Below are 12,018 nucleotides of genomic sequence, written 5' to 3' on the forward strand. Positions count from 1 at the left end.
AGTCTGTCCAGTATGTCATGCATATTATATTTCACAAACAAAGATGTACCATGGTTCTTCCCTGAAGCACCCTTCCACTGCTACTCTGGTAGATTTAATCACAGCTCAGATGCTCTTTATATTCACAGAGAAGCCTGATTTATAAAACACATATCATGGCATGTTATTTTAGGCTGTAACTGTGTCAAAACTAAGTGAGCTGCCTCACTAGACAGCATTTTGGGCATCACAGGTTGTAGACAGCTCCTTTTAAAGGACAGCCCTTGATTGTCCTGATGCAACAGTTTCATTCATGCCACTCCCACAGTCCTGAAATATAACACCTGCTTTCAGATTCTCCCTCAGTAGTGAATACAGAGACATTTGAATCAACTTCACCAGAGCAGAAGAGAGCTCACCTGAACTAAGCAGAGCAGTATGGGAACATCATCCAGCTTACTGGATGAAAATAAATCCAACTACATTAAAGGTATGTGTATAGGAACTTTATGTGGTTATTCTAAGTCACTAAGTGGTTTGGCATAGTTTATGATTGTGGAAATAGCAGTAATGTTTTGTATCTTTTCTGTTGCTCTTAATAATAATAGGTTGCTGAAACGTTTCACTATACTGCAGAGAAAGATGGTGGATGTTTCTGAAATTGCAGATTGAAATGCATGAGATGTTTTCTGTTGTCCTTTATGACATGACCATTCAGTGTTGGAAAAATCGTTGAATTTGTTAAATGACTATCATTAGTGTCCATTAGATCACTGTAGTCACCTGAAAAGTGAGAGGCAGAAACCTGTTGGTTTTCTTCTTGCTATTTCAAATGATATGGGAGGAGGTTTTTAGTGTGTGTCAGAGATTAAAGGATTAAAATCAGCTCTGCTATTCGCTCAAATGGAAAAACAGCCTGTGTTTGCAATTCACATCTGTAGTTTGTAAAGAAAGAGTGATGTTTTGGAATGTGTTTTTTTATACCCCATTTCATTCACAGAACACAGAATTTTTAATGAAAAGCTCATTGTCTGAAAACGAAAAGAGATATGGGCCTGAAAATTGACAGGTGATAATTTCATTCGAAATTACCGGTACTGCTGAATTGTCAGCTCCCAAAGATTGTAACCACTACAGGTGGAATATCCCAAATATTATAAGTATTCAATATATAAGGATTATTCATTGGCTGATTTTGAAACTATAACCCTTCTATAACTTCTGAATTTGTGGTTACACAGGCTTGCAAAGTACCAATAGTATTTTGATATGCATAACCTAATGGAAAAGCATTATTTCAGCCCCATCACAATAAGTTTAACTATAATTTGCATTTTTCATATCAATGCATTTAACATTTAATTTTAATCAAAGCAATTTACAGAGCATTCAAGCTATTTGACATTCCCAGGTACCTGATCCTTTGACTTTGGAGTTCCACTGCTCTACCATTTCAGCAACACAAATATTTAAACAATTATTAGAATAGATGCCAATTCTGATAGTATCACAGTTTCTGTTACAAACCAACAATGGCTTTAACTAGAAAATATTGTCACTTGACACCACACTTTTTATAGTCAATGTTTTAGTTGCACACACAGAGAAAACATGCCTTTTTTGGGAGCTATGTTAACGCAAGTATAACGAAGAATACTTTTACAGACGCTTTTATCCAAAGCGACTTATAAATGAGTTCAATAGAAGCAGTTAAACTAACAATAGGACAAAATATTTAGAATATGGGTTACAAAACAGTTGATGGGCCCGATTCACTTTCATAGTATGGAAAACAAACACTATGGAAGTCAATGGGGTCCCATCAAATATTTGGTTACCAACATTCTTCAAAATATCTTCTTTTGTGTTTAGCTGAAGAAATAAATTCATAATTTGAGGGTGAGGAAATGACAGAATTTTTGGGTAAACTATCCCTTTAAATCTGTCAGATAATGTGACTCTAGCTTTAGTATCATGTTAATTAAGTCATTAAAACACATGGGAAACAAATGGGATTACTTCCTGAGAATGAGCTGAAAGTAAATTCAAGTGTAAATTCACACCTAAGGTCAAAAGAGAGTGTGTTGTCAACAGCTGCTCATTGTCAAGGAGTTTTTTCTTTCTTTCTCACACTCACATGTAGAGGTGTTTACGAACATTCACTTGTCCTCTTGCTGAAGTGTTGGTGAAGTGTCATGATGTCTGTGTTGAGGTATGTTCATACAGAACTGGCTTTGCAGGTCATGCCATGTCTCAAACTTCTATGGTAAAGTACTGTATCTCACACGTCAGAGCTCAAGAATTCAAGACATCTCAAACTATAGTTCCTTCCAAAACAATAAATCTCTCTCACACAAAACAAGAGTTGTAGAAATCCACACTGGAGAGAGAGTGAAAATAATGACAGATCGGCCATGTGAAATATGATGAAAATGAATATCTCTCAGCAGTCGTATAAATTTAGCTGTTATGTAATAAGGCTCTAAAATGAGGAAATTAAACATAATTAAAAATAAGTAGAAACACCCTATATGGTCATGGTTTATGAGTTAAATAAGTGTTTTGAGTCATAGCTGATATTGTTGTTATTATTGTGTTTTAGAATGACTTGAATGCTGTACTGACCAATCAGCACCCACCCAGTATTGGAACTTTCCATTTTCACTGATATAATAAGATTATATAATAGATTATATAAGAAGATATTATTTGTATACCATGCCTCATGTAAGTCATGTTTATGTGGTATATGTTCTCATGCCTCCAAAATGGAATTTAAATATGTACTGTACGATTCTACATGAGGTCTATGAGGTTTGAAAGTAGGGTACTGACAAGAATGTTGAAATGTTCAGCAAGGGAATAAGTAAACGCACATTAATATTCTCTGGTCACTGCAGTATTGTTCAGCTAATTTTGTATGTGGTACCGGGAAAAACACAATTAACTAATTTAGACAATCCGATGGGAATTTCCTCTCCACTCACCTTTGGTCTGTGCCTATTTTGGATGATGTACTGCCATCTGTTTTTACACGTTGGACTCATTGATGGTGCGTTCTACTCCAGGTGAAGCGCTAAGTGGAATTAAAGAGAGATTTTGTAAAACTCGTGAAACATTTTCCTTTAAGGTAACACTTTACAATAAGGTTTCATTTGTTAAGATTATAAACTACATTAGTTAACGTGAATGACAATACATTTAAGGCAATTTTCTTTAAATTTTAGTTCATGATATTTTCAGCATTTACTAATACATTGTTTAAAAAAGATGTACTAGAAGGTCAATCTCTTAAAATTATTCGATGGACCTAAGCTAATATGAATAACAACAAATGTGAATAAAAACTGTATCAAATGTATTGCTCATTGTTAGTTAACGATAGTTTATGCATTAATGACCATTATCAAATAATGGGACCTTACTGTAAAGTTTTAATAATTAAAACAACATACTGTATGACAGTGAAGAAGGAAATGTTAGGTTAGCGAATGTACCTGTAATTTCGTCTCTTCAGTAGTTAATGGCCTTTTGCACCAGAGAAACGTTTTCTTTGAACTTCCGTTTTTGCGGTCGCTCTGTATATTTCTATGGCCTCGCTGTCGAGGAGTAATTAGCTGGTGAAGTGGATTTACTTATTGTAGAGTTAACAAAAGTTATCATGAGCATTGTAATGTTTGTCATAAGCATTGTAAAGAAGATGTCTTAACAATGTCGTCGACCGGGAATTTTTTAACGAGCAGTTCATTCGCAACGCCGAAAAGGGGCGGGGCTACAAAAGGTCATCATTGAACTGATTTATGCTGATTTATAAGCAAACAAAACAATATATGTACGAAACAAAGTTGTGTTTCGTTAAATAAAGGTGAAGATTAATTTTTGCAGTACTAGTATCACCTCTGGAATGACTGTTTACTTGGGCCCAATCTTAGGGCATGAGCTGATGTTACATGCTATTATTATTATGACACATGATAGTAAAATATGAATGTTAAATGTTAGATCAATGCATGCCATATGAATTCATGCTGAGCAAGTGGGCAGTTGTTTGTAATTATTTGAGAATAAAATAGACCTGTTTTGACTTTTAGTCTTTTTACTATTGTAATTACCTCAGTATTGTGTTGTCTTGCAGGGCAAGTGGATGAGAAATTTAAAAAGTTCGCACCGATTTATAGGAAACAATATTCTCTGGCTTACCTGTCCCAGATCCAAGATGAACTTGAACAACGCAAAGAAGAACACACACAGTTCCTCAAACAACGGGTAAGAATCAGATATCTGATATCTATATCAGATGGATTTAACATAACGTTATCTGTATTCATTTATTCTTATGAAATCGACAAATTATCACATTATCCAGGCCCCTCCAGAGTCTGGAAAGGTGCTGTATGAGGAAACTGTCCGGTACTTTGATGACGGCAGGAAGTGGAAGGATCGATTTATTGTGATACGTGCCTGTCACGTCATGGAGTGCCACGAAAGCTACAAGGTATTAGCCATCATTCACCGTCTGAGAATGAACATTTTCTAACTGGGGTACTGATAACATTTCCTACCTAAGTATCTCTATCCTGCTTTCCTGCAGGCGTTTGTGAAAGGTGCCCCTCCAATACTCAGACTGATACCTACAGGGGGCACCATTCTGACTACAGAAGAAAAATATATGGAAATGATTGACCAGGTCTGCCCTTGCACCAACAGTGAGTACAATTAATTAAGAGTACCCAATACCATGCATAGATTTTAAACGAGCTAATGTACTTATTCAGCAATTATTAAAGACCACATAACGTTAAAAAACATTCTGTTTATGTTACTTGAAGAACATTTGTTCATAACTTTGAGAGGAACCTTTCCAGCTACAATGTTAGCCAAAGTTATGAGAGCATTCCCAATTAGCTGGGTAGACAGTCTTTTCGTTATTAGCGGGGTTCAACACATGCCATGGAGCATAAATTGACTCACAAAAGAAGATATTTTGAAGAATGTTAGTAACCAATTAGTTGATGGGCCCCAATGACTTCCATATTGTTTTCCCCTCCATACTGAAGTCAATGGGGCCGATCAAATGTTTGGTTACCCATTTTCTTCTAAATATCGACTTCTGTGTTCAGCAGAACAAAGAAATGTATACAGGTTTGGAACAACTTGAGGGAGAGTAAAGGTTGAGAGAATTTAAATTTTTGGATGAACTCTCCCTTTACAGTAAGTTAAGTCAGTTATTTATATAGCGATTTATTCATATAGCAGATTATGTAAACATAGCTTCACGGTAATAAACAGGAAAATAGCAGTGTTAATGTTGTAGAATTCATCAATTATGAAACAAATTCAGTTTCTACAGAATCAGTGTTGATTCAGTTCAGTTCAATAATAACAGTGTCAATGTTACAAAGTTAGTGTTATTATCCAGCTCAGCTCATATCAAATTTCTTTCTCATTCAATTGTCTCTCATTCAGTTGAATCTATAATATTACTGAATATTGTCTTTTCAGTAATATTAAAACCCATTCATTCCTGAGCTAATGATAAATGTTATTTTGTTTTTAATAGAACATGACTTAATTTAAATTTAGCAAAAAATCAATACCCTATTTAATTTCTTTATGGTATTATTGTGAATGATTAATCCATGCTTAACCTAAGAGTTCTGTTTTTGTTTTCTATAATCATCATTTATTTTCTGAAAAGATTTATGAGGAACGTAATATATATTATATACAACAATGATTATACATACAGTAAACATATTGGTGAATTAACTAACATAATGGAGTAAAATGTGATTGTGTGTATGATGCAGAGGTCCAGGAGGATTTCGCGCCCCCTGTGGCGGACATGCCGGGGGAGTACCCAGTTTATCTTAGACTTCCGTACCGCCGAGATTCCTATTTCTGTTTCCGAGATGAAAACGCGCAAGCTGAATTCATCTCTATCTTATCTGACTGCATTCGCCACCAGAACAAAGGTATGACTTTCACTCTGATAAAACCAGTGCCAGTGGAAGTTGTGGTATATTGAAATATATCAGCTTATATTAAAGGGAAAACATTTGGTCTATTCAACAGATTTTCTCAAGAAGAAGACATGTGAGGTTAAAGCTTTCCTCAAAGCCTTTCAGCTCTATAGGCAGGAGAATGGCCAGTATGAATCATGGGATATGCTCATAGGCAGTGATGTGCGGGTAGGTGTCCTTCCACATTTGTTCTGGTTCACATTGACAGCACATGTTGTCAGAAACTAGATAGCTTTTGTTCTAGTATGCCATGGAATGTTCTAGCTTGTGGAATGTTTTTGAATTTACTGTGACAGTTAAGACAATCTTTATCATTTATAAATGGCTGGAACCAAGATGCAAAACACATATTTTCATAGTTGGTGTAATTCGTCATTTTTTCCTAAAGAATTTGTTTTCCTCATTAAATGGTAGATTTGAATATAATTTGAATTTTTTTCTGTTGTATAATACATAGAGTCCCCAAGTCACACGCTGTTACATCAGAGCATGTGTGGAATCTGAGTAATGCTGCACACAGGCAGTTTCACTGGAGTTTCACCTGTTAAAGCAAACATGACAATGAACTATCGATACACCACATTTGTCAGTGTTGCCTATCTCACAGCACATATTATTTTAACTTTGTTAGAACTGGAAAGAGCAATATGTGCCATGGAGTGTCCTAAAGCTCACAGTATGAACACTGTGAAATATATATCTATATACATACACACACAAACACATTTTATAACATAATTAATATAAATATACAGAATGTATATTGTAATCCATTTAACAATTAATTCTTTGGTTTCTTTTATCATACTTCTGCACTTTTCTGTGTTTGAATCATGGATAAGGGGGTAAAAACATTGTAAAACTTGGCTGTGATTGGCTTATTACTTTAGTATTTCATTATTAATATTGTTACCTGTTAGTCTGTTCATTTAAATACTTTGATTTGGATCGTGCTTGAGAAATGACTGAAGGCAGATCAATTATTAATTATGTGGTTTTAGGTAAACATATCAGTCTAGTCTGTTATTTAAGTTTACATAAAGTGTGCCACATGGGAGTTTATTAAGTTTGCGCTCAATGTTTATTAAGTCTTGTTTAGCTATAGATGTATGTGTAATATTTCTGAATCTGTGTGTGTTTAGGGTCTTGCTAATCTGTTCATGGAGGACTTAATGCCCTATCTGGAGAAAGAACTGCAGCCATGTATGAAGAGCAAGAGGGCAGACAAGAGAAGAGTGTGGTTTGCAGTGCGTCTCTTTCCTGTCCTAAAGATTTTACAAATAGTTTCCCATTATGGCATTGGGTTTCTCCAGAACCTGTCCTTTAAACTTGAAACTTGGGTGTGTGATGTTGACGTAGATGTAGGATGCCCCACACCCAAATAGCTTTAGGCCAGGGAGGCCAGAAATGTCCCTTTGGTGTTTCCTAAAGGGTGGGACAAACCAGAAACATACCAGAAACACATTACATTCCATAGCTTCTGTAACTTATGGAACAGTTATTAATTAATTGACCCCTGCCATTTGTCTCATAGACAGTTGAAGCTGCTTATTTTCTGCTGCAAGAGCATCTAATGCAAAGGCTGACCACACTGAAGGAGGAGTGCAAAGACATGGTGAAAGAGCAGGAGGCACGCATGCGCTCTGACATGGACCAGATCATCAGCTCAAGAACTTTCGTGCAGAGCAAACTCAGAGGTACATGATCACACTAAAAATATGTACGCTTTTAAGAGCCTTGAAACTGAAAATTGTCACTTGCAAAACATTGATGTACACTATATATATATATATATATATACTGTATATATATACACACTTTTATGAAGCAATTCACTTTATAATCATAAATGAATCCTGAAAAAAAGATGAATTCCATAAAAATATAAAGAACAACAAATGTTGTCAGCGTCGATAATAATAAAAAAATGTTGTTGATCGGCAAACCAGCATTTTAGAATGATTTCTGAAGAATCATGTGACACTGAAGAATGGGGTAATGGAACCATACATTTCAAACATTATATATTTCAAAATATATCAAAATAGAAACGTTAATAAATATTAGTACGTTTAATAAAAATTATAATGTGAGCATACGAGATCTCATCAACCCCAAACTTTTGAACGGAAGTGTATCTATATATATAAAATGTAATGTAATATAAATATCTCATCAAATGTATATTTCATTTGAATGGCCATCAGTAAAGCTAGTTGGTTTACAGTTTATTTTAAGGTGTTCCTCTTGTGGTATACATTTAAGTACCGAGTAAAATTAATTAACACTTACATTAACGTTTACTTACTACAGGGTTAGGAGGAATATGGTGGCATGTAATTATGCAACTGTTATTAGAACAGTAATATAACATATGTAATAAGAAAGTGTTACCCGCAAGATGTCATTTGGCCTCAGTTACTCTGTTGTAAAAATTACCATATGTGGGTGTTTACCATATCTGAGTCTATGTACTGTACCATAATTTTACTCTCTGAATCTGGGTAGCTATGGTAGCTGAGCCAGCAACAAAATACTGCACTGAGCATGTGCAGCCTTACCTGCCGGCCGTCTTGGAGGAAGTCATGGGGCCCATCAGCCTGGGCTTCACAGAGGCCCGGGACTTGAGCGAGAGCATGATGGAACAGCTTTGCCAGGACTTCGAGGATGCTGACCAGAGTGAGGAACTCCGACAGGTGAGAGGAGCTAAAAAAAAATATGATTAAGCAGCAGACAGTCCATTCATCTGGTGCATTATATTCCATTTCTCAAGCCAAATTAATACTAGCCAATATATTAAACTCTTCTTCTGTTGCTCTCTTTCTTAAGGCTATGTTTAAGATAAGTAAGGCTAATTTACAGAGCTGTTATCAAAAAGTGAGTGGGCTGGCAGATCACATCCAAGAGCTACAGCAAACCTTCAACTATTGCATCAAAGGTTTGGCGAACAGCACAGAGATCGACTTAAAACAGGTACCCACAACTAAGAACTCAACTCCATTCTGAATTATTTGCATAAACTCTATAGTCTTACTGTGATCGATTAGGTTTTCAGTGTCTGTTGTGTGATGGTTTTAGCTGATGGAGAATCTAGAGTACACCTTTGAGCTGCTTGTGCGAAAGGCTCTGGAGGACCCATCTGTCAACCTCACGATGGCTATGCAAAAGGCTTCGAACAGGGTTCTGAAGGTAAGCATATAACTTTTAATTTACAAACACAAATGTATCACATTGCTTAGCTTAATTTATCTTTGTTCAGCAATTTGACTATGACAGCAGCACAGTGAGAAAGAGGATCCTCCAGGAAGCTTTGATCAACATCACTCTACCCAGCATCAAGAAGCATCTGGCCCCATCCTTCAAAGAGGTACATTTGAGATCAGTCGCATAATCAGAGAAATATGAGCACTAACTGCTTAAATATACAAACCATAAATGATTGATATTTCCTAATAGATATGTCTTTTCTTAAAATTTCCCTTTAGGAACTACCTAAATTTGAGCAATACATATTCGCCGATTATTCAAACTTCATCAGTGTGGAAAACTTGTATGAGGACATTATCCACCAGATACTGGAAAAGGACATCAGCATGGGTAAGTCACATGATCACAACAAGACTACAAGTTTACTCACAAAGACGTAATTGATATCGGGTATTATTTAGTGCAAAGAACAGTTTTAAAAGCATTAAAAAATTTTGCATAAGGATGACGTCTAGATTTAAAAAAAAAAAAAAGTCAAATCAAATGAAATTTGGAAGAAATGGTTTTTAAAAAAAAGATTTTTAATTTAATCATTTTATTCAGCAATAATGCATTAAATTGATTAAAAGTGATGGTAAAGGCTTTTACATTATTAAAAAAAGACTTCTATTTTGAATAAATGATTTGAAATGAACTCACTATTTAACTAATCATAACTTTTGAATGGTAGTATACTGTATATCCCAGTGGAGCCCAGTGGTTAACATATATTTCGAAATTGCTTAGAGGACTGTCCGACTCCTAATACATTTTAGGGCCACTATATATATATATATATATATATCCCAAAGAACAAGGAATGATTACTCATTTAGATTTGCCTAAAACATTCTCAAATCTGATTTGTGCTTTTGATTGGCAGTGGTCAAGGAGGCAGCCAGCTTAAAGAAATTCAACCTTTTGACAGAGAGCAGATACAACTTCAGTGTGTCCAGCCTGTCCTTCACTCCCCCGGGATCTGCACCCAGCAGCCCAGGACACTTAACTACCGCCCCGAGCCAGCGTATGCCCCTGCCGCCCTCCCCGCTGCTGGGTAACGGTATAATAGCAAACAAATCAGTGACTGTTCACTCGCTAAATTCAGAAAATAGCACACTGAGCCAAGCTCTGCCTGTCATGGGAAACATCAGTGATGAACAGAACAAGACACTCTTAGAGGAGAGCAGTGATGATGTAATTACTGAAACGTCAACCTCGATTACGTCAGCCGAGACTAAACCAGAACTCATAACAACCACAATCGCCACGGATGTCATTCCCACCCCGGTTGTTATGGTAACAGAAGCCACAGAAAGTGCTAGTACTTCTTGTTCACCAAAAGGAGATGATGCAACTTTTTCAGACTTTGCTAAAAAGTCCACAATAGCAATCAGTCCGATCTGTGGTGACCCTGCTGCTGAAACGAAGGACAACAGCAACCCAACGGTTTCGTCAGATGATCCAGCCCAGATTAAAATACTGATCCGCGATGAAAGCACAAATCCAATAGCCGTTTGCTTATCTATTCAAGATGCAGAAGCTGGAGATATCTATAAAGAGTTCACAGACAAACAAATCATGGATCTTCCAGAAAAAGCTTCAGAAACCCAGTCTTCACCACACCTAGAGGAGGAGACCAGCCCCCTAGGCTGTGTGAAGGAGATCCGTGACCTTGTAATGGAGGTTATTGAAGTCGAGGAGGTGATTCAGACATGTAAAGACAATGGAGAAAATGTTCAAAAGTTCGAGGAACCAGAAGCTATAGTCTAAGATTTAATGACTGTGTCAGTACTTTACTCAACTTGTCCACACCTCCATTTTACTGTGTGAAGAGGCAAACTGTACATTTTGAACTTGGTTTCTTCATTGTGCAGGAGGTAATTATAATTCACTTTGTGTGTGTGTGTGTGTATATATATATATATATATATATATATATATATACACATAATCAATTTCCAGTTATTAAACTGTAGAAATATTTACATTTTAAATAACATTCCATTTAAAATGTAAATTAAAAAAAATTGTTATACATTTTGAATGGTAGTGTATATATTGTTCTTTTAAATTAGTTAAAGAGGATAACATGTTTTTCTATATTATAAGGACTATTTAAAGAATTTTATATAGATAACCTTATTTCAATACTGTTTTAAGCTAATATGTTCAAATGAATTGATATGTTAGCATTTGAATAATATATGAGGTACTAAATTGTAACATAAATATTGTATTTGGAAATGATATCCTTTGTGAAACATTGAGGAATCCTTAAGTAAGGAACATGCCTTTTCGCAAGGTGGTTTCCAACCTTCAGACGACATGAACCAGGGCTGACTGTTTACTTTGGACCCATAATGCAGGCCTGACGGGTTTGTTTGCCATGGAATCTGGCTCTGTGACATACCGAAAGCACAGTGCCATTTTATGTCATGAATCTGTATTGAGTGACACAAAAAGATTTGACACATATGCACTTCAGATTCGCAGAACCACTGAGATCTGTCTATATATGGAGACAGTCATTACTACAGATTCTGCTCTGGGCACTTGACTATCTATTTAAGATCCACATAAACAATAATACAGTCCATCAATACATCTTTGAATAAGCATGACCACCCTTTAAAGGAATGATAGGTTGAATGATTAAATATGTATGGCACGCATGGCATTTCATCACATTAAAGTGAGAGTAAACTAGACATTTGCTGAGTTTCTGCTGTTCTAAAACTCTAAAAGACACGAAATATTCCTATCAAAGTAA

The 12,018-nt window shown here is 35.8% G+C and overlaps 1 protein-coding gene across 1 annotated transcript; it reads left to right on the forward strand.

The window, feature by feature from the left end:
• Positions 1-335: 335 nt before the first annotated feature.
• Positions 336-11,956, forward strand: niban1a (niban apoptosis regulator 1a). The gene is made up of 14 exons (XM_039692614.2): positions 336-469; positions 4,115-4,245; positions 4,346-4,474; positions 4,571-4,685; positions 5,790-5,954; positions 6,055-6,170; positions 7,145-7,249; positions 7,537-7,699; positions 8,511-8,698; positions 8,832-8,975; positions 9,081-9,191; positions 9,262-9,369; positions 9,488-9,599; positions 10,132-11,956. Exons 1-14 carry the CDS (start codon positions 418-420, stop codon positions 11,016-11,018), a joined length of 2,526 nt encoding a protein of 841 aa, XP_039548548.2. The 5' UTR covers positions 336-417; the 3' UTR covers positions 11,019-11,956.
• The last annotated feature ends 62 nt before the right edge of the window (positions 11,957-12,018 follow it).

The sequence above is a fragment of the Pimephales promelas genome, chromosome 13 (genome assembly GCF_988280905.1).
Source record: "Pimephales promelas chromosome 13, fPimPro1.hap1.1, whole genome shotgun sequence".
Lineage (NCBI taxonomy): Eukaryota > Metazoa > Chordata > Actinopteri > Cypriniformes > Leuciscidae > Pimephales > Pimephales promelas.